The sequence below is a fragment of the Nansenia antarctica genome (genome assembly GCF_963989245.1).
Source record: "Nansenia antarctica genome assembly, chromosome: 5".
NCBI lineage: Eukaryota > Metazoa > Chordata > Actinopteri > Argentiniformes > Microstomatidae > Nansenia > Nansenia antarctica.
In genome coordinates this window covers 17,966,425-17,989,522 of record NC_137690.1, presented here as the reverse complement: position 1 = coordinate 17,989,522, position 23,098 = coordinate 17,966,425, and the positions used below count along the sequence as shown (strand labels likewise).

Below are 23,098 nucleotides of genomic sequence, written 5' to 3'. Positions count from 1 at the left end.
TCCCTGACCCACATCCCTGGCTTGGGCTCGGTCTTTCAGATCCACATCATGAAGGAGCATGAGAAGCTTCTGATGATTGTTGGTGAGTCTGATCTGACTCCATCTGTGACAAAGAGATGTCCCCAATCTTTACATCTGATCTGACTCCATCTGTGACAATCTTTACAGGAAAAATGTATAAGAACAAAGGGAGAATATTCCTTTGTTTTAGTCTTGTGCTTTTATCATCTAGCTTATTTTTTTCCCTTTAGTCTCTACAGTCCTCTCTTGATCTTTGTTTTCACTCTTTGAACGTCTATGGCAATAATACCTTGATTATAATAATCAAGAAGTCAATCCATAGAAGTTCAAAGAGTAAAAACAAAGATCAAGAGAGGACTGTAGAGACGAATACATTGTGATACAAAAATAAGACAAAAATAAAGAAAAGCTTAACAAGTACTGTACATCACATTACAACATAAGATCATCTTTAATTCATCCTCAGGGAAAGACTTTAGTTACAGTAATGAGTTAATAAATGTTCCCCTGCTCCAGTACAGAGGTGTAATGTCTGTGTTTGTCCTGTAGGGGATGAAAGGGCGCTGTGTCTGGTTGAGATCAAAAAGGTGAAGCAGTCTCTAGCCCAGTCCCACCTGCCTGCCCAGTCTGAGCTCGCACCTTTCATCTTTGAGACGGTGAAGGGCTGTCACCTCTTTGCTGCAGGGCGGGTACGTTCACCACCGGCTCTCATCGCCTTGTCCCAGTTTGTATACTAAATGAATCATGACATGCTTTCTACCAGGCTTATTTTCAATAGGTCATGCCTCATGCCTCGGCTGAAGAAACACTGAACAGTGTCACTGACCTTATGGATTTGTCTTTTTACAGATAGATAATGGGCCATGTATCTGCGCCGCGATGCCTAACAAGATAACAGTTCTGCGTTACAACGACAATCTCAACAAATTCTGCATCCGCAAGGTTTGTGGCCCCGATTTTGAACTCGACTACGATCGATAAATACGTAATTCTATTCCCCTCATGACCCTTTCGAACTCACCCCTCTTAGGAGATTGAGACTCTGGAGCCCTGCAGCTGCATCTATCTGACCAGCTACAGCATCATCATCGGCACCAACAAGTTCTATGAGATAGAGATGAAACAGTTTGGACTGGAGGGTGAGTCAGTGAGCCAATACTAAGCAGCGTTTTTAAGCCTTTTAAATTCAACTCAATAAACCCACAACAGTATCTGAAAAATTCAATGTGACCAGTCCAAAACTGGAGTGAAAATGAATTAGCCCCTGCTTGTTGTAGGTTTGGAAATATTGTGATGGATGTCTGTGACGGGTATGCTATATTGTATGTGATCCCTCCAGAGTTCCTGGACAAGAATGACGTGTCGCTGGCCTCGGCTGTGTTCGCTGCCTCCTCCCACAGCTTCCCCATCTCCATCATGCAGGTCACGAGCACACAGCAGAAAGAAGAGTACCTGCTCTGCTTCCATGGTGAGCTCCACTCTGCCAGCTCTGACCAAAAAAGCCCAGTATTAGAAGGCCAACATTTCTAAATCCTTCATATACTCTAATGTGATATTTCTCCAGCTTACAATCTGATATTGATCGTCCTCTTTAACTGTACATTGGGGACGCTGTACATGTTGCCCGCCCACACAGGCTGCATTGCCCACACACAATTCTAGAACAGTCTGAGGAACATTCAATAGCACGGTAATTAACTGCTGTTTCTCTGTGACAGAGTTTGGAGTGTTTGTGGATTCGTACGGACGGAGAAGCCGCACTGAAGAGATCAAATGGAGCCGTCTTCCCCTGGCCTTCGGTGTGTAGGCTTTATTCTACACAGCACACACCACAGCACCCAACAAAAGTTCTGGTCCATGATGACATGATTGCATCACGCAGATTTGTCAGGTGCACTTTCAAGGTGTGAATCTCCCAATCTACCACATCCCAAAGTTGTTGTATTGAATTCAGATCCGGTGACTGGGAAGGCCACCGAAGAACACTGAACTCATTGTCATGTTCATGAAACCAGTTTGAGACGACTTTTGCGTTGTGACATGGTGCATTATCATGCTGGAAGTAGCAATTAGAGGATGGGTACATTGTGGCCCTGAAGGGATGCACATGGTCAGAGACAATACTCAAATAGGCTGTGGCATTCAAGTGATGATTGATTGATATGACCCAAAGTGGGCCAAGAAAACATTCCCCACACCATTAAACCATCCGAATGAATGAGAACGTGTACAGGTGTTCCTAATAAAGGTGTTCGGTCAGTATACTGTATATGCCATATGACATGGACACAACGGCACTATGAAGTACATCCTGTTGTCTCTTTCTCTGACCCAGCATACAGAGAGCCCTACTTGTTTGTGACGTACTTTAACTCCTTGGATGTCATCGAGGTCCAGGGACATGCTGCACTTGGGTAAAATCAACTGCCTCTGCTTGACACTGATACCAGTACTCAATAGCTGTCTTACAGTTGTCTTGTTTTTGTGTTTGGTTTGATTATGCAGCCACAGTCAAATACCACATATTGTTGAGTAATTTATCCGGAACTCTCTTCCTTATGTTGTCTAGTTCGTTTCAAAGTTTGATTGTCATATCTAACCCTAAAAAAACTAAAACATGTAGTTTACCTCCTCAAAACCCACTAAAGCTTTGGTGTTTGATGACATCATAATGCTCACATTGTCTCCCTCCCTGTATTGTGTTCAGTCCTCCAGTCCTAGCTCACCTGGACATCCCCAACCCCCGCTACCTGGGTCCAGCCATCTCATCCGGGGCCATTTACCTGGCCTCGTCCTACCAGAACAAGCTGCGGGTCATCTGCTGTAAGGGAAGCCTGGTCAGAGAGTCTGGAGAGCTGCAGAGGACTGGCTCCAGTCGGGGGTGAGCTCCTATTGGTCCATAAGTCATATTGGTTTGATTCGGTTCATATTGGTTTGATTCGAAGACAATGTTTACCTACAGTGAACTACCATCGTATGTACTTACAGTAAACTACCAGCAACTATGAATAATGTGACGTCAACAGAGGCAAATATACAAACAAGACATCACACATAAAAAGTTGTGTGGGGCTACACTGCCACCTACTGTTTAAATACTCATTTCTGTTCATAGACTGTAGATCTAGAGTTCATAGACTGTAGATCTAGAGTTCATATACTGTAGATCTATAGTTCATAGACTGTAGATCTAGAGTTCATAGACTGTAGATCTAGAGTTCCTACTTGGGAACAGGCAGTCGAGCTGGCTGACCCTGCCCTCAGCTTGATCACAGTTCAAAGTCAGCTCAAGTTTTACCTTAAGGTGAACGTCCAAACATTTTTGCAATCCATTGTTATTGTTCTGCCAAAGGAAAATATACAGTATTTAATTTGTTGCTGCAACAATGCCTCACTTTGAAGTGTATCTGTCTACATGCGTTGACCTCGGCAGAAGTCCCAGTAAGCGAGGCCCGCCCACGTACACTGAGCACATCTCCAAGCGTCTGGCCTCAGGGCCCGGTAGTCATGAGGGGCTACACCGGGAGCCCAGCACACCACACCGCTACCGGGAGGGCCGCACCGAGTTCCGGAGGGACAAGTCCCCCGCACGCCCACTGGAGCGGGAGAAGTCCCCAGGCAGGGTGCTGGACTGCCGCAGGGAAAGGTCCCCTGGGAGGTTCGACGACCGCTCTCGACCCCACGCAGGCTCCGGCCGCAACCAGCTCACCCCTGTCAACAAGGTACCAGCAACACACAACCTCAGGGATGACCCCCTGTGGGAACCGCAATTCAAACAATACTCATTTAGATAATACATTTCCCAAACAAGTGTATGATTGATTGATTGATTGTGGAGCTGTCACACCTGCGTGGCTCCCTGTGACTGTCTCTGTGGTCATCTCTGTACAGGTGTGGGACCAGTCGTCTGTGTGAACTTGATTCCGACCTTTGTGAATATACAGCGCATGGTCCTTCAACGAGGCTGAGGAGAGAGGAGCAGCGTGAGCCCCCATCCACGCAGCACATGGCTATGGCCTCAAGGGAAGACAGCCAAGTCATCCCCATCGCCTGTATATAGTGCAATCTCAATCCATTTACCAACACATACACTTTGCACTGAGGGACATTTCCTTTGACAATCTTCTCTGTTCTGATATGTGTACTCATGAGCAAAAGCCCCAAGGCAGATAATGGTCTAACAGAGCATCATTTGCTAGGAAAGCTTGTTGATCTATTGGGTCAAGGATATAATCTTTATAGAATAATCAAAGTTGTAAATATTGTTGTTCCGGTTTTTATAGATAAAGGGATAGGAGGCTGGTAAAGCCAAGTCTATTTTTTTTAAGAGCGTTTCTAATGATGTTGCAGGGAGACAAATGATGATGCAGGGAAAGAGATCCAATCTCAATATTTCATACTCATCTCAAATACAATAGTATTAGCTTTTCTATGGTTGGAATATCATGCCAACATTCAATCACCATGACAATGCACAATGAAACTGAAAATGAGGTGGTAATGCGAATGAGTTCTTCACTTTGCACTGGAGATTTGATTTGAACAGGATTCAAAAACCCATTATTTCTACATGACCAGTCTTCTTTTTTGGATCAACTTTATATGGTCCTCTTGACTAAATGGACTTTGATATCTACTTGCATATGATTGCTTGATAACAGTTCTCGTCTTACCATACTTTGGAAGAGAAGAATAACGATGTTTTGCTACAAGTGTTCTTTGTGTTGTTTCAGTATACCTAAGATAAGTAAGCATATAAGCTTCGTTTCTGATTTTAGATCCCAGGCAGTCAGGCTGGCTGACCCTGCCCTCAGCTTGCTCTGGAGTCCGCTGCTGCAGCTGCTTATAGTACAGATGTCCTGTTCTTCTGTGCAGTGAACTATGAAGTCCAGTAATCGTCAGGGTTCGTCACTCTCTATTATCGCTTCCTTTACAAACAATCAAAAACTAAATCTCCATTCGTCATCTCAAAGAGCATGAGTAATTAAGAGCAGCACTTGTTGCTTTTCGACCTTGATTTTCTGGTTGTGTTTTTCTGTCATGTATTCACTTGAATTTGCATTCAATGAGTATACATCAATGTAAGACAATAAACTAAAGATTTTCTTGATTTATAGAAATGTAAACATACATTAAACATGATTGAGCAATTCTGGCAATATGGCAATGTTCTTATTTGTACTGATCTCGCTGGAGTAAACATCTTGCATATAAAATGCATTTCCCCATCAGCAAATGACACATGAAAATAGCCTGTTTAATTTTCCTTTAATTCTACAACAATGTAATGCTCTTCAAAGTAAATTCAACAAAACAAAATATTCATTCTAAACAAGGAGCACTTGTTGTTACAGGAAATCGCTATGTACAGCTACAAAGTCCTCTTCCACAGATGAGACATGAACAGGTTGAAAGTGCTTATCAAACAAGAGGGAAAGGAGGGAAATAACACAAAAGCACATGAGTGATCCCTTTGTGAGAGACCCGTATTAGAACTGCTTGGCACCAGTCTCACCCCAAAAGAGACAGACACACACACACACACACACACACACACACACTCGCACCTGCACACACGCACGTGCACACATACACACCTACTGGGCCATTGCAGAGATGCCTCCTACAAGAAACTAGGTGAACGGCAGCTTCTTAAATCACATTAGTGAAGAGAAAAAAAAAGAAAAAAACCCAGAAGCAGAGCAAGATTACTCAAAAACCCAATAGGGCAAAGCATATAGCCAGGGATCCTCCAGAAAACAATGTGTACATCTTATCCACTCTTCTCAGATCCAGCCATGCCCCACAACAGCACCAACACTCCACAATGACAAGCCTATCCCTCATGGAGTCACCAGCCTGTGGGTCACCAAACTGAATTAGATCACTGAATAGAACATCAGACTTTTCATCCTCAGTTTTATTTTAATTTACATCTGTGGCAGTGTCTACTTTGATAAACTTAAATGTTGTGCAAAAAAGTCACTTAATTCCTTTTTTTTGTTTTTTTTGTTAGTATTTTTCTGTTTACAATTCACATTCATGGATTGTGCCCCACATGCCTGTGACAGAGAAACGGTCCCATCTTTACCTCTCGACCTGGGCAGAGGGGAACAGTGATACTGCAGGGAACCAGGAACAATCGAGTGTCTAAAGGGACATTACTCCAGACCTGTTCTAGCCCTCAACGTCAAACCACAGTTTGGGAGATGATAACAAAAAAAAGAACCCCCGTGGCCCAGAGACCTGAAGCCATGGAACACTCAGCTCGGCCTTTGAAACGTACAAGGGAAATGTTACAGAAAGGCATTGAGACGAGTGAACAGTCTTCTCTGGGCCCTGCTAGGGTTTACAGATCTCTGTCCAAACTGGGTCTACATACAGTCACTGTGGCCCTACTGCACATAAAGGTGGAGATTCAGACAGAGATGAATGGTTTGATGAATCCAATGTGCTGCTATCCTCACTCAACTGACTGTACTGCTAATATGACAAGTGTAAAATAAGTCATCAACGATTGGCAGTCTTGAGATAATCTTGAACATAGTCTAGAGTTGTTTTTGTACCTTTAATGCTTCATATGATTGCTTGTAAAACACAAAATTGATAATAACAAAGGCCATTCTTGATGCTAAAAATCTGAAAAGCAACTATCAACAACTACAAGCGCAGTGTGTATGTCTCTGAGCATGTATAAGTATGTATGGAGGGGGCTCCATCTTTTTAAGTATCTGTGTATGGTAGAGGTAGTGTGTGCATGTATATGAGTGGAGTATGTGTGTGTGCGTGTGTGTCTGTGTGAGTGAGGTGGGGGGGGGGGGGCAATAGGGGTTTAGTTTGGGTTCAGTCTACTTGTTTTGGACCACCATTCTCTCAGTGCTTGCATAGGCATCTTATTGATTAGGGCCGTCTTCTCAAACGGCCCTTCAGATCCACTTCTGATAAACACTGATTATCCTGTGGCAATTGAATTGTCAGAATTTGAGCAACAATTCAACAATAAAACATCAATAAATAATGAGAAGGAACTGATAGCATTTAAAATGGGAAACCCGCTGCAGCATCAGAACAGGACACCCTGCTTCGCTTTAAAAAAACAAATCCACACCTGTGTTTTCAACAGGAAGCAAATATATTTTCTGCAATTATCAACAAAAAGAAAAGATACAAATGAAACAAAAACAAAAACTTTTTGGTGACTAATTTAGTGAGCCACTATTCAAGGATTCTATACATTTTCTTAAATGCTATATACGTATCTGAATATATTATTTCATTTATTTATTCATTTATTTTACAAAAGTGTGTATGCGAGGAGGTCATTATATGGCCTTTAGGCAGGGTAGGGTGTCTCTAGGGCGATGACAGAAAGGTGCTCTTCTTTTCTCTTTATGGAGATGACTGCGCAGACCAGCCAAGAGTGCCCTCTACTGGCACTGGTTGCTCCATGCTGACGTTGTAGTATACATTTCAACACCATCCTCAATCCATGACTTCCAGCATTTAAGTCAAAGTGACGCAACGGTTGCAATGCGGCTGTTATGGCAGACATTTCCCCATGAGTCTCTGTTAACTAGAGAGACTAAGAAGCAGCAAGGATGGGTAGATCTGATGCATTTGTATAAACAAAGTTTGTGTTAAAGCAAATTACTGGAAGAAACGTGAAAGAAAAGCATCCCCTAATGACCGCATGGCAACAACACATCACTACTGATTTAAACTGAACTGATGGACAGAACAACATGATGAAAAGCACACTAGAAAGAACACCATGCTCCCAGTGCCTTCTGGGTCATTTGGGAGAAGGGTAATCTTGGTTTTGAGAGAAGGGTGTGAAGGCGGAGTAAACAGAAGTGAAATGACACACAGCCTCTCCCTGGCAAAACACAACCTGGACCTCATTAAGTCTTGAATAGAAGCTGACACCATGGCCTAATTCTTTACTTCTCTCAAAAGCAGATGCTCTTCTGAATCAGAGTGTTAGCATGCTGAATTGCGGCGGTAATTACCAGCTGTTAACATCATCACTACACTGTTTACTAGATACCTGCTATGTGTGTGTGTGTAGCAACTGGCAACCAGACCAAGGGAGGGCAAAATTAAACAATGCGATGAGAGGATTCAAACCTTAATGCCATTCAAACTAATGCTCATAAGATCTCACACATCCCATATCCCCTTCCTGCTTAGAGCACTTAGGGGTGAATCCTAACTTGAGATCAACCCCCAAAACTCATTGTATGTTGAAATAAAAAATAAATAAAAAAAAAAGCATTGTTGTCAATGGAAGGTTTTGCGTTGAAAATATAGTGGTAGGCACATCTCAATTTAGGATTCAGTCCTTAGTGCAAAGCCGCCGGTCATCCAGGTGTTAACCCCACAACAATGGAGGGGCTCTCCGTCGATGCCTTATCTCTGGATGCTGAAGCAGTTTGTCAAACCTTGTCAATTCCTTCTGAGAGCATAGGAAAGGTCGTTGGGAGATTACGGTACATCGGAATCTGTTCTGAGAGAATTGTGAATGGGTAAAAAAGAAAAATGCTTTAGAAATGTTCCAGATGAACAAAAGCCCTCAAGAAGACCTCCCAGCATCATGTGAGACCACCCTCTCTTGCCCACCTGGCCAGAAGACCCAGGCAGTCCATTCTCTCTCCCGTCGTCCCTCCATCGCAGTCCCAGTCCATCAAGTCCGACACTTACTGCAGTCCTGTGTGTGTGTGTGTGTGTGTGTGTGTGTCTGTGTGTGTGTGTTCTCGCACACACTCTCTCAGTCTTTCTGTCCATTCATTCCTGTGCACAACCACCATTCAAAGCATTTTGCTTGTCGCAAAGACGTTATTCGCATTTTTCCTCCACTACATCCGGCATTGTATATACATAAAAATTCACATTTTACAGCGCACACACACACATACATACACACACACACACACACACACACACACACATGTACATACACACAGGTACATGGGACATTCGGTGCCTCCTGCGTTCCTCAGCAGTGTGCCAGTGTCAGGCAGGGGGGTCTGGCCCTAGGTGGAGCTGGCTGTGATGGGCGTCTCCAGCTCCAGGTCCATGGGAGCCGTATTGAGCTGGAGGTTGCCGTAGCAACTCTTACACACGCGGCTGGGCTCAAACAGCTGCTGACTTGGCACGGGGATCTTCTGGTTGCAACAGCTGGCACAAAACACATTCCCACAGTTCCTGTAGGGGGAGACAGAGAGGCGGGGGGGGGGGGGGCGGGTTCAGTTTCAATGACGAACTTCCTCATTGAGCAGAGTGAGTGGTTAGGAAAGAAAACCTCATGCATTATTAAAGACCCTTTAATAGAGATGCAGAACATAATGTTCATGATTAACATCGCAGAATGAATAAAATTTTCTCTGACAATCATTTAATTTTCACTGACTGACAATCCTCATGGTTTCTAGCACAGTGCAACGTAGTACAACTTCATCATCATTGGAAAGATAAGCAAAGTCACAAGAACAACTGGTCAGGATCCAAGCGTAGACATGGTATCATGCTTATTCAAAAGTCAAACCCTGCTCACACACACACACACACACACACACACACACACACACACACACACACAAGCAGCTTTCACCTGACTGCACTTCTCTGAAAAAGCGTTCATTAAAAATAAATAAATAAATGGTCCTAAGAGTAGCCTCAACAGCCACTAAAATCACCCTGAAAACTTGTGTATGGGCCCTTGTCATGTACAGTAACTACAGTGAGTCATGGAGTAGTTTCCAGTAGCATGCTGTGCTGGTGAGGGGTGAGGGGGCGGGGGCAGCATGCTGCCAGGGAAGGAAGGGGCCCGGGCTGCAGTATGATGAGGTGCTATGGCAGAGGGGCGGTGGTGGTGTGGGGGGAGTCTGGGCTTCCCGTTTTAATAGGAGTGGCTCAACACTTAGGTCATTGATTAGACATTTCCAGGTGAAACAATATTGGAGGAAAGGCCTCCAACCCTCCCGCACAGGTGGAGAACAGAGCACCCTACTCAATGCCACGACGACGGACATGTTAAATATACATTTTCAGAGATCTTTGTCTTAGGTTCATGCTCATCCATTCCACACAACAGATTCCCAGACAGGGAATGCGCATCATCAAGGTCGCATGAGACTGGCATCTCTGAGAGCTTCTTAAAGAAAACACGGCCAAACATAAAAGAGAGCAGGGGTAAGCCAAATGCAGTATATGTAGGGGTGGGGTGGGATAATGATGTTGGGTTAGGAGGATGATGTCAACCAAAAAGGTGGAGCGATGCAGGGTTAAAGGCACATGAGAGGGGAAGGGAGAGATGGGTCAGTGGAGCCGTATCTCACCAGGCCTCTTGGACAGGCTCCCTGCCACTGTGGAGGAGAGGGGGAGGAGAATGGAGAAGAGCAGCCATCAGAGCTTGGCCCAGACCACCAGACCAGACTCAGTAATGCTGCCCTCTACGCTGGCTCGGTTAGTAGGGTAGAGCTAGGTGTCCAGTGTCTGTTCTAATTCAGTCCTAACGTCTTTCCCCTTTCATGTGTCAGAAACTCTAGACCCCTTTTTTGCATACTACTTTACATACTCTTCAGTCCGGTTACTTTGAGTTATCCAAATCCCATCACGGCACATAGCCAATGTTTCCTCCACCATGGTGTTGATTGATGATGACTTAACTTCCTCAAGTGTGCTCCACACAGTCAGTTACAAACATTGCTGCTTACTAGGGTTGGGCGGTAATGCGGTGGTATACCACAGTATTTTAAAATAGCAACGTTTTAATACAGTCATAAAAGATTGTCTACTGCTTACCTCCCCCTTATACACTAACATGTTGTCTAATTATTATTTTATTGACTAGGTTAGTTGTCAACTTAGTTGAAACTGTTGGGCTCAAAGCAGACACTCATGCATACCTTAAAACTGCCCTAATCAGCTTAACAGAAATAAAACCTACATTGTGTTGATTATTTGACAACGTTGCCTTGTGAGCGCCCTGCTGGACTGGGACTAAACTAATGCTAGTAAACTAGCCTGCTGCCTACAGCTGGCGACCCAGGGTGATGACTGTAAACCAGTTGGCCTAGAGTACAGATGAAGTGTAATCCGACCAACCAAACAGCCGCAACAAATACAAATCCTACAAAAACATTTAGAAGCTGACCGTACGTAGACCCAGAGAGGAGGGGGGGGGGCAACAGGAGGACAGCAACAATATGGGGGAAATGAGAAAAACAAAAAAAAGAGGAAATGCATCTGACCCACTGAGACTATGACATAATCATCTGACCCACTGAGACTGTGACAGCACCTGCATGACAGATTGGTCGCATTCAAAAGCACTTCATGGCATATCCATTGACAAAACAATAGTTTGTCTTCTGACAGAACGGGGGGAAAGATAGAATGAACGTTCCATTGTCATTTATCCCTGACGCCTGTGGGCATGAGGCAAATCATGTTACAACGCATGAATTACGGGGCGTAATATTTGCAAACCCAAACCCAAAACTAATATTTGCAAAACCAAACAGACGGAATATGAGCAGGGCAGGTAATTCATAAAGGGGGGGGGGGGGGGGGTGAAGCAAAATTAGCACAAAACTTATATCAACAAGCAACTTCAACTGAGCAACTGTCTCCTGAAGTCTCATCAGATCAGATGAGAGCAGTGATAGTGATCCAGAGGGCAGAGCTTGTTGAAGCCATAGCAAGGATAAGTTACCTGCAGTGATGCTTCCTGGTGGCGAGCCAGAACCTACTCTCACAACCGTAGCACTGGGCTGCCAAGTGGTCCGGGTACCAGCGGGTAACCTGCAAGGAGCAGCCAAATCTCAGTTCCTAGCTCTCGTGTCAGGGTCAGCCAAACTTTTAACTATCTACTCCCAAAGTCAAAAGCCTCCTTAGTACATAGTGCAGCTCCCCCCCACACTCCCATTAAAGCCAGGCAGCTTACCTCAGTGTCCTGCTTGTCCACCTGCTCCCAGCTGGCCTCTGAGAAGAGCTCTGTGCTGCAGCGCGACAGGCAGTTAGGATCCAGGTTGTACTCCGAGTCTGTCATTGAGGTCTGGATAAGAGGGAATGAACATTATCACATTTATTGTGATAATGAACTACAGAGGCCCCTAACAATGTCTGGTTTCTTCCTGGTCTAATAGAATGTTTTTCCTCAGAGCTGTCGACCAGAAGCTTTGGCCCTTTGGTCAAGTTAGATTCAGCGAAGTCGATCGGGGTCCGGTTTTAGCCCTGAGTTGACTTGACAGTGAAAAGTGTGGTGTGTGGGGAGGGGGGCCTTACCATTTCGTCTCCCATGTCTCCGTTGATCCTGTGGGAGCCGTTGTGGTGCTGGCTCTCCAGGCGGCTCCACAGCTCCTGCACCTGCTTTTTCAGCGTCTCCACCTCCATCTGGTGGCCCGCCTCGATCTGCCTCAGCCGCTGCTGGATGACGTCCGTGTGGAGCGTCAGGCCGTCGTCGTCCAGGTGGCTGCGGGACGAGGGCTGCTCCGGGCTGGCGGCGTGGCGTCCTAGCAGGGCGTGGAAGCAGCGGTGCTGGGAGCAGCTCCCCCGGGGGTGGAGGGTCAGGGAGCTGCAGCTCGCCAGGGACACCTGCCGGCTCAGCGGGGCCCGCTCTCCGTTCACCCTGGCCCAGTGAGGGCCGCAGGGCTCCCCCTCGGAGCTCTCGCCGTTGCACAGCCCTTCCCGGCTGGGCTCGGTACTCACAGGGTGGAAGGCACTGAGGGAGGGCCGCTTGCTGCTGCCTCCGTTTAAAGTCCTGGGGGCCCCCTGCTCCGCCTCGGTCTCGGCCCCGTTGACGTTCTCTCTCCTGGGGCAGGGGGGTTGAAGGCTCCTGCCTTCGTTGTAGGGCTGTGGGTCTGGGCAGACGGGTTCTTCCACCGGAGCCTCTGGCCTGATGCAGGTGTCTTCGGTGAGAGTCTCTGTGGAGCTCTCCATGAGGGAGGGCCTCTTGTCGGGCTGCTCAAAGACCTCCGACTCTGGGTAGTGACTCTCAGTAGCCTCGGGCTCCTCTGGTGTCCTCTCCCCAAAGCCGTTGGTCATAGTCCTGAGGGCAGCTGTGGCTGGCTGGACTGAGCTGGAGGGGCTGGGGCTTTGGCCTGGCTCCTCTTCAGTCGTGCAGTTTTCCAGAACCTGCTCCTCCACCAACTCCTCAGACTCCCGGAGCTCGACAGCCTCCCGTTCCTCTGGATCCTCTGTGGGCAGAGCAGAAGGCAGAGGAGACGCCATGGGAGAGATAGGAGACTCGTCAGGCTCTTCATCAGTGCCATTCTCAGGATGATGACCGTTCGTAATAGGCTCTCTCTGAGTCTCAGGCCCATTGATGTTAGCATGTCGATCAGTCTCTGCATCACTGGTGCTGCTGGCCTCCTCCTTTTCTTTCTCCGTTCCGTTGACATTGGCATCGCTCAGAGTCGGAGCGGCAGAGGCGTTCCCAGCGGCGTTTGCAGCGTTAGCCTCTCTCTGAGCATTAGCCTCAGCCTCTTCCTTCGTGGCCTCCTGGAGGATGTTCTCTATCTGTTCCTCAGCCACCGCCACAGAGAGCTCCACCTCCTCCTCCTCCTCCTCCTCCTCCTCCTCCACCTCTCCTGCTGGCAGCGAACCCTTTGAGGCCCCCTCCTTCAAATCCGTCTGCTCGTCTTGAGGGCTGTCCTCCGTCTCAGAGTCAGCCGAGCCCGCCATAGGCCCTGCTCCAGGCTGGCCATTGGGCCGGCCCTCCTGTTCCTGCGTTGCCCCTCCGTCAGGCCCCACGGCGATGTTGAGCTCCAGAGAGCGCCGGTGGTCCTGCCACTTTTCGTTCAGGCTCGGATCACTGGAACGCCGGTTTGGGGCCGGCGAGCTTCCCAACTCACACGCGCTGGGCAAGTTATCGAAGGACCGGGTCTTGGGGCGTCTTTGAGACGGAAGGGGGGGGGGGGGGGGGGGAAAGAGGGGAATTGAGCTGATTAGCACACGGAAACAGCCTTTTTTCACAGCCTTTTCATCTACATAATGGTTCAGTGTCTTTGAGGCCTCATGATTGAGACTGAGGCAGTGTACATACTCAATTAATCATTACACAATGTTCAGGTTTAAGATATATATTTGTGAATGGAAATACAATATTTGAATTTCCAATCAGATGTCATCCCCCATAACACATTAAACAAGGAAGGCTTAAACAAATAGTTAATGCTGCACACAAAATACGTCTTTGAAATACGTTTTTGAAATACAGAACAACTTTTGTTTGTTTGTTCAAAACAACATCCACAAAAAACATGGGTATGTTACTGTGGTGAACAGCCTCAGCCTTAAGACTTATTTTCCTCTTTCATGACATGGTTAAAGTCACGAGACGTGGAATAAGCAGAGCATAGAACCGTCTCTGTTACCCATGACTACGAGGACCAGTTGAGACAGTTGCGATTACGGAGCGAGGGTCATCTCTACCTGCGGGGGTCCTCAACCTGGGGCTTATCTTACACCAGAGAGTAGGGAGCAGTGTGGCAGGCTCACCTGCCCAGGGGAGCATCCTCAGGATTGGCACCTGGCACAGGATAGGGCGCACACGATTCATCAGAGGGTGTGGTGGGGGAGGAGCTGGGCAGGTACACTGCCGTCCACAGCAGCAAGTTACGCACGTGACACACTGGGTGGAGCACCTAGAACAACAGCCAGCGTGCTTTAGATAGATGAACCGCAGATAAGACTGCAGAGATATTTTTTGCTCAGATAAACATACAGCGGAGAGCCCTCATGCACGTCATCTGCGAGCAAGGCAAGTGTTATATAATATAATATAATATAATAATAAAGTACAATAGCAAAAATGCCACAAAAATGCAGTTGGATAGCCGGAGGGCAGCGCCACGTCATAAATCAAGCTCATGTCAAGTGCCATAAATATTAAAAGCAGACAAACACGATGAGATACAGTGCTCTAGGGCATCCACGCATTGTTTGTGAACCACAGCGGAATGTTGGGAGGGGTGTGGGGGGGGGGGGCTGATAGACATACGATTTCTGAGTGAGTGGAGTAGAGCATGTTCCTCAAGGCGCGGTTGGCTGGTCGCAGCAGTGACCACACGGAGCAGGTCCTCCCCTGAACGTGCCGGTCCTCCCTCTCCTTCCCACTGTTGCACAGGAAGGTGCCAAACAGACAGGAGTACGTATGCTGCACCATTTTCACCTGCAAACCGGGCCACACACACACACACACACATAAACACACACACACACACACACACAAACATGCATGAGCTTGTGCAAAATCTCAGTCTCAGGTATGATAATAAGTAGGGAGCGTGACATCCCACAGTAATTGCAGTGCACTCCAATCACAGAGATGGGTACAAACATTCACCCACTTACATCAATACATGTCATTCATTCAAATCCATATATAAACAATCAGTGGCATCTGACTACATCCAATCCTCGGATCTAACCGGGGAGTTTGACTCTGTTCATCTGAGAGCAGCAGGCTCACCAGGAAGGCCTCGTTAAACTCAAAGGAGCACGGGAACTGCCTCTGCATCTGGTGAACACAGTCCAGCCACTGCAGGAAGACCGGGCAGCGCTCGTTCACATCCTCAGAGTTCTCCCCGTGCCCACAGCGGTCAGCAAACTTGTGCCCAAAGTCCAACCACTCTGTCTCCACCAGCACCTGGAACCCCTACAGAGAGGAAATAACGATTGTTAAGAGTCAACCCGATGTGACGTTTCCAGATGATCACTTTGGCTGAACGAACTAGACACAATACAGTTAAGACAGGTGTCATGTTCATATCTGATGATAATGTTCCAAACAACAACAACAACGTTGACCCCCTATGAGAACATTACAGAGGCCAACTGCTCTCTCAGCGTACCTCAATAGTGCGGTAGTAAGGGTCCAGCAGCAGTTTGGACAGGGCGGCTATCTGGGGTGTGCGGTCCCATCCGTCAGAGCAGTGCACTAGAACGGGCCTGTGGTCGCGGTCCACGGCGTTCACCACCAGCAGGGCAGCCTTCAGCAGCAGAGACAGATGCTGCAGCCACTTGGTGCTCTCCAGAGCAGACAGCCAGCTAGAGGGCAGACAGAGGGCACAGTCAAGATCAAGGCGTGCCCACACAGCTTCACCACACACAAAACACCCAGTCCCCAACACAATCAGATCCAGCCCTGAAAAGACAATCAACAGAAAACATCCTCATTAAAACAGAGACATTTACGACCTCAGGCATCTACATGTGACAAACAACACTAAATGAAGCCATCTCAACTACTTGGCTTTGACAAATATTTAGTACAGCGATACCATTGTTGTTTCTGAAGACATTCAACAATGTGCTCTTGATTCGAAAGAGAGTCAGCATGATTCGATTTACAAGTCCCTGAGTGGAATCTGGGAGTGTGCAGATGGAAAGAAATCTTTGGGGATTTTGGGGCCAGACCAGATTTAAAAAAAATTATCAGATGTGCGGCCAAAGGCAAAACACAGCTGTGGTGACTAGCTTCTCCAGTTACTAGGCCACCATGACTTCAGATGGGGAAGCGTAGTAGTGTCAGCTGACGTGGACCAGGAACCGGAGCTCTGGAGTCACAGTGACCCCACTGCGAGGCACAACTCACTTGGCTGGGTCGGGCATCGTAGTGCAGAGGAAGCGCAGAGACTGGAAACTCTTGCGGATGGAGTGGATGTTGGCCATGCCCATGAAGACCACCTCGCAGTTGGGGTAGTACTCTACGATAGACGGAGGACAACCGGAGAGTCAGATATGCGAAACAAATCAAATAAAAATACTTTCTAAAAAAAGGGTTTCTTGCTGTGAATTGAGAGATGCTATGCAGCCTATAGGCTTCATTACTACTAATGCCATGGGCTCAGGAGTTAGTCAGAATGATCCAGATAATTTTTTTGCGATCCAGGATCAGATCTATCTGTCAGATGTTGAGTAAGTACAGGGGAAATCAGGCAGCTCCAGCTGATCCTGGATCTCAAAAGAATAATCTGGGCAATAATCCTGGGCCCTGGCCCTGAGTTGAGTCATCTTACCTGGGCACTCACAGCCTCCTCCCTTGGCCCTGTTGGCCACTGCGGCAGCATAGGACCTGGCATCCAGGATCAGTAGCTTGCGTGGCTGGATGGCCAACCTCTCCACCTCAGAGCTGTTGGTCAGGGAGGATTCTGATACACACAGGGAGATGAGTTACTTATCCTACCCCGCGTCATCAAAAAACACAGATCTGATACAACCTGAATGGAGCATTTCTCATCAGTTAATCTGGGGTGTTTTTCTACATGTCTGTGTCTGAGCCTGCTCACTCTGTGATAATAAGCCTCTCTCTAAGACAAGTCCTGACAGGCCGCATTGCTCAACTGACTGTCAGCAAGTCCTCAAAAACAGACGGGAAGGCAATGCTTCAGCACTGTGTGTACTGTGTGTGTGTGTGTGTGTGTGTGTGTGTGTGTGTGTGTGTGTGTACTGTGTGTGTACAGTACAGTCACAAACGTAAATGAATGTCTCCTAATGAACTGATTGCACTGATGGTGTTTATGTCCTTAATGCACTTTGTATTTATGTGAACATAAATAAAGCATTTCAAATGTGTGTGTGAGTGTGTGTGTGTGTGTGTGTGTGTACTGTGTGTGTGTACTGTGTGTGTGTGTGCATGTGCGTGTGCATGTAGCAGACTGACCAAAGTCGGTGTCCGGCAGGTCTGTGCCGTTGGTGTAGGATCCATTGGCCAGGTGTTTGCGTGAGCTGCCGTCCACAGCGCAGGCCTTGGCGATGGACTGGACCAAGTGCTCGTCGTCAGCGTTCCTCCAGCCCCACCAGCTCACCTCAGGCTGGCCACAGCGGGCGATCACAGCCCCCGTGCTCTGGTGCCTGGAGGAGGAGGCATGGGACAAGTCAGGAGAGACCTAACAACAGACTCCACTGTGTGGGTAGGCAACATGGCCACGGGGTTGGCACTGCGTTCCTGTGAGAGAACATGACTTTCTGTATGGAACACCCTGAACTAAAATGGTCAAATAATAATACATTGGGCAAACAAAATGTGGTTGCGTGTATTTCAAGACGTTACGGAAAAAAATTAGTTTACGAGGATACACGTGGACATGCCACAGACTGGCAGAGGGCATAATGACGTTCTCTTTCTGACGGACAACAACACAGACAGACAGACAAAGACAGACAGACAGACAGGCAGGCAGGCCCACCTGAACACCACGGCCGGAAACCTCTTCCAGGAGCGGAAGGCTGCCACGTTCTCCAGCTCCTTGTCCGTGATCCAGGCTGGCACCAGGAGCTGCTGGGGATAGCTTGAACACAGCCTGGCAGCACCACCGGAGAGAGGAGCGAGGGAGGGGGGGGTTAGAGAGGAGGCAGGCAGGGCACAGAGATGAGTGATCCCTCAACAAAGCCTCTTGTCTCCCCAGACACATAATCCTTGACTAGGGCCTTATCTGCAGAGGGCCCCTTACTAGTGGAGGACAGTGGCACAAGCACCCTCTGTGTTGGACACACAGAGCGGACGGTGTGCAGTGTGGTGACAGCAGAGAAGGAAGACACTAATCATATCAGTACTCTAGGAGGCTGGGGAGTCAGTCAATCAATCTACTGCTGCTGCTCCTGTTTATACCTGAACTTGCTGTTTATGTCGGATATCCTCCAGGCGTTTTGAGTGTCAAAGCCCATCCTCTCCACCTCGTTCTTGAACCAGGAGGTCACATGCTCTCCTAATGGGAGGGGGGAGGGGACGACGGGGACGACAGAGAAGAGCGAGATGAGATCGGATGACAGGAAGGTGAAAGTAGATCTGTCACCGCTGTGCGGAGGTTGTTTGAGGGCACCCGCGTGTCTCCGTACCTGGCCTGCACAGCTCCCCGTGCTGCTCCTTCTCCCCGGCGTACACCTCCGCACACCAGGCGTGGAAGCGGAAGGAGAAGAGGTCCTCCAGAAGAGGCGGGGGGCGCACGGCGGGGGTCAGGCGCTTCAGCCACTCCTGACACTGCTCAAAGGTGGGAAACTGACACCTGGGGGAACACCAGCAACACGATCACGCCACTACAAGGCTTCAGGATAAATGAGGTCACTGGTCACACCCGTTTGGATACAATAGGAATACTCAACTGTGTGTGTGTGTGTGTGTGTGTGTGTGTGTGTGTGTGTGTGTGTGTAGAGCGCTGTTCCTACCTGACAACCTTGCAGTCCTTGCAGGTAACATGGAGCTGGAACATGTCACGGCATTCCACACTCTCAATGAGCTGCAGTGGGACCTGGGGGGGGCACAGTGAGACTTCAACCATATGAAGTCAATTCAAGTGCAATATCTTCACCAACTAACTAGCTCCAAGCCAGTTAGTAGACTAGTGTTTGGTGTTAGGTGAGATATAAAGTCTCTTCATGCCAAGAGTCTGTTTTGGACGACACTGCTTTTTCAACGCCGTCTGAGCACACGTCACACCTTCCTTCCTGGTGCATCGCATTAATCAGCCACTGTGGTTGTCAAACCGTGCATTTTCCATGACATTCCGATTCCACGTCTCCCTGAGCTGAGTCCACTCATGGGTATAATGTAGTACGTTAAAATGCTGGGTCATAAGGTTCAGTAAAATCATCTGTATTACCCTATTATTAAAGTCAGTTGCAACACGCTCACGTTATCCAGTGAAATGTTATTTATATGTCAAATACCTCACTTGATTTAGCTTGTAAAAGTATTTGACATATACATTTGACCTAGGGCTGATCTGATGCAGGCAAATCCAATTAAAACGACTACAGTACTTAGCCTTATGAATCATGGGCATATTTTCAGTAGGGAGATACTGTTTGGGAATGTCTACTTTTATTGAGTTCCACCAAAAACACTCTTGTGCTCTGCAGGGACACTGTGGGAGGGGCGTGCTGCTACTGCTGCTGCTTCACACACAGTCCAACGCCATGCAGGATGGACAGGCAGCGGCCAGCGGGTTAACACACACGCCATCGCCATGTCAACCACCCCAGCCTGAGGGCACCACGCCGTGCAGGGCTGCTGGGTACTTACTGACACCTCACAACAACAATTCTGATGGTCCAGAACAAAAACAGACAGGGGACAATAAAAGGAAAAGAAAACAGGAGAAACATGGAGTTAAAGCTGCGTCTGCGCTGCTGCTGCTGCCACACATTCCTGGCGTTCCCTCACATCCCTCGGACGTGTTTTAATTCCTGCTCTTTAATCTACGGCTCTAATCTGGCCACAGTCAAAATTCCTCTGGTGCTTGTTAACGGGCTCAATGCATGCTCGCTCGCTCTCTCTCGCTGTCGCTCTCTCTCGCTGTCGCTCTCTCGCTCTCTCTCCCCCTCTCTCCACGCCTCCCGACCCACTGGCAGATTTGTGGCCACTGAACCGCAGCCATGTGATGCAAGCGCTTTACCATCTCAACCAAATATGTGTGAAGAGAACACTGGCTGTGTTTCATGACCATACAGAGAGGCCACGTTGGCCTGAGACCCAGAGCTCCATTCAGGGACCAATTCTACCCCACCAACCCGTGACTGAATGACAGCAGCAATGAAAACAATCCAGATAGGTGAGCTGGCTGGCTGGCTGCACGACTGGAAAAATCGAACGCATCTGATAGTCAGTGGCCTAATGATGTTTCTCGAGTATAATGCCTTGTAGAGTAGATCACAAAGATTATCTTCTCACAGAGTTAACTCTTTTGCCCACTGCTGTTTTTGCTTTTGCCCACTACTGTTTTTGCACAATGTAGGCCTACATACATCCTGTACATATTGTATTGATAACCATTGCCCTTGCTCTGTACATATCTACTGCATAGGCTATATCTTACTGTACCTTCTCGCCCTTGTCTGTATATATCTCACTGTACATATATCTTTCTGGCTTTTCTGGCTAGATGCCGAATGTATTTTTCGTTGTCTCTGTACTTGTACTCTGCCAATGACAATTAAATTAAATCTGATTTAGATTATTATGTGGACATGTGGTTTTTACATACCACACAATTATAGATCCAGAATCACTATGTTCCAAAATAAACAATACTGGTACCTGTACTACAGCTTTATACTACACAAGGTGGTGAGAAGGGGAGAAAATCTAAGTAACCGTTTATTTGGTCTAACCATAGGGACGACGTATAAGCTTTTGAGAAAGTTACCAGACATTGGTAAGAAAGCATGTCTCTTTCTAACACGGCGAAAGGGGGGGGGGGGGGGCAGAGCAGAGGGCAGAAGTGTTGTACATCCCCGGCGGGATCACTGCAACCATGGCAACGGCGAGTGGAAAGAAGAAAGCTGTAGAGCGACTGAGTGCAAAAACAGACCTGATGAGAACCGTTACGTGGCACCGCTGCCAATTACTATCCATCACCTTACTATCTATCACCAGGTCCATCTCTGGTTGCCCTCTCCAGACAGACCCGGACACCTCTACAGCACAGTGGCACAGTGGCCCCCGGCTCTCTCCTCTCATAACAGAGTCAGGGAACACTTACAGGAAAAAACATACTCTGGAGCGGAATGGCATTTAACTGACCACAGAGAGATGTTTTAAGACGTTCCGTGTGTGTTTTCTCCATCAACACCTCCCCCCCAAAAAACCCAAAACATGACTCACTGAGCCACGGCCCACGGGTACTTACGTTGACGACAGACTCTTTGAACTTGATGTGGAGGCGGTAGCTGGACATGGCGATGATGGCGTCCTCTGCTCTCCCCACGTACACAGTGCACTCGCCATGCAGCTCGGGGAAGGGCACCTACCACCGAGGGAGATCACACTTAATCAAAAGGCATCCGTGGAACCTTGTGATTAGGGAAAACGGTGCCGTCTAGAACACCACCCACATATTTAGACATCTACGTCTACATCCTTGACACATAGTTGACAGCTTGACAGAACAACGCCACCGTGCAGCTATGTCTTTGATTTCATTGGCGCTTACGAGCAGCAGGCCGCTCATCTCACCTGTAGGCTATCCTCCTCCAGGACCGGGGGCTTCCTGGGGAAGATCTGATTGGCCTGGATACACTCCAAGCTCTGCTGCCCCTCCTCCTCCTGCCAAATCAGAACAGAGGTAGCCCACGATGTCATGATGTCCAGGGTAGTAAACAACTATCATAGCCTCATTCACTCCCACATTCATTAACGTGAAGTATCCCGTAGGCCTACGGAAACAGTCGTTCTAATGAGGAAGCCAAATATCACTCTATGCTAAGAGTCCTGACAGCGAGTCAGTTTGAAAGCGGAAGGGTGATGCTGAAACCAAGTTACGACAGGCGTTGTAACAGGCCATTTCCCAATTCTCTCCACACGTGCACAAAGACACACACACCAGCAGCTAGGCCCAAGCCCACCACTAGTCGGCTTTCGACAGCGGGGCTTACGCCATGCGTGCCACTGTGTGCCAAGGCCAACTGCTTTTCCACAGTGAACTCCCGGGCTTCAACAGGGCACACTCAGAGCTTATTCAGTTCAATCTTGGCCTTTAGTCCTCCTTTACCAACCCCCCTCCCCCCCCAACCCGCCATTAGTTGGCTAGTGAACTTGGTGATGGCAGGCATAATCTAAATTAGCTTGCTGCGGTCGGCAGAATGTAAACAAACTGGAGGAGACCATATATACAGGACAGGACTAGAAAGCCCAGCTGGAGAAATTAAAACAGGATTGAACACTAGCCGGGCCGCGAGTAAGCCTTGGTGCGTGCTGGCACCGCTGTCGAAAAGCAGTGACTGAGGGCTTCTCATCACCAGCACTTAGCCTGTGTTTAGCCCTGACTGGAGCCAGCAAAGGACACCAACAGAGAGCACTCTACGCTTGAGTAGAACACATCATAAGTAATCTATTTACACTCAAGAGTCTTAAATACATTAGAGCTCCAAATGTAATTTGGGTGACTAGATCCAATTATGGTCCCCTTTGAATTCGACTGAATTCTAATCTTTGCCAACGGTCTAGTAAAACAGTGCGACCCATGAGCTTTTTCTAAAGTTGCATAATGCCCCCAAAATAATACTCGGAAAATACACAGAGGGCATTTCTTTGCATGGGTATGTGAAGCATTTACACGAAAGCAGAGTCAAAGCA

At 47.7% G+C, this 23,098-nt stretch overlaps 2 protein-coding genes across 2 annotated transcripts in view; one reads left to right on the top strand and one right to left on the bottom strand.

Annotated features, from left to right (window-relative positions):
* Positions 1-3,936, top strand: part of citb (citron rho-interacting serine/threonine kinase b) — a gene marked incomplete at both ends in the record, with an annotated part of 24,148 nt that extends 20,212 nt beyond the window's left edge. The window contains 10 exons of the mRNA XM_080532318.1: positions 1-82; positions 571-710; positions 871-963; positions 1,052-1,160; positions 1,361-1,489; positions 1,740-1,820; positions 2,357-2,435; positions 2,729-2,902; positions 3,455-3,743; positions 3,913-3,936. The exon at positions 1-82 is cut by the window's left edge and continues 54 nt beyond it. Coding sequence (XP_080388444.1) covers positions 1-82; positions 571-710; positions 871-963; positions 1,052-1,160; positions 1,361-1,489; positions 1,740-1,820; positions 2,357-2,435; positions 2,729-2,902; positions 3,455-3,743; positions 3,913-3,936 — 1,200 coding nt within the window. The remainder of the gene's footprint in view (positions 83-570; positions 711-870; positions 964-1,051; positions 1,161-1,360; positions 1,490-1,739; positions 1,821-2,356; positions 2,436-2,728; positions 2,903-3,454; positions 3,744-3,912) is intronic.
* Positions 3,937-5,282: 1,346 nt separating this feature from the next.
* mtmr3 (myotubularin related protein 3) lies at positions 5,283-22,105 on the bottom strand (the record flags this gene model as incomplete). The annotated part of the gene is made up of 19 exons (XM_080531427.1): positions 5,283-9,225; positions 10,359-10,385; positions 11,738-11,826; positions 11,969-12,079; positions 12,310-13,918; positions 14,524-14,669; positions 15,026-15,196; positions 15,497-15,682; positions 15,879-16,074; positions 16,622-16,733; positions 17,046-17,177; positions 17,690-17,880; positions 18,216-18,329; positions 18,638-18,734; positions 18,865-19,031; positions 19,192-19,274; positions 20,048-20,068; positions 21,654-21,770; positions 21,980-22,105. The coding sequence occupies 19 exons, from the start codon at positions 22,103-22,105 to the stop codon at positions 9,054-9,056; spliced, it is 3,867 nt and encodes a 1,288-aa protein (XP_080387553.1). The 3' UTR covers positions 5,283-9,053.
* Between the last annotated feature and the right edge of the window lie 993 nt (positions 22,106-23,098).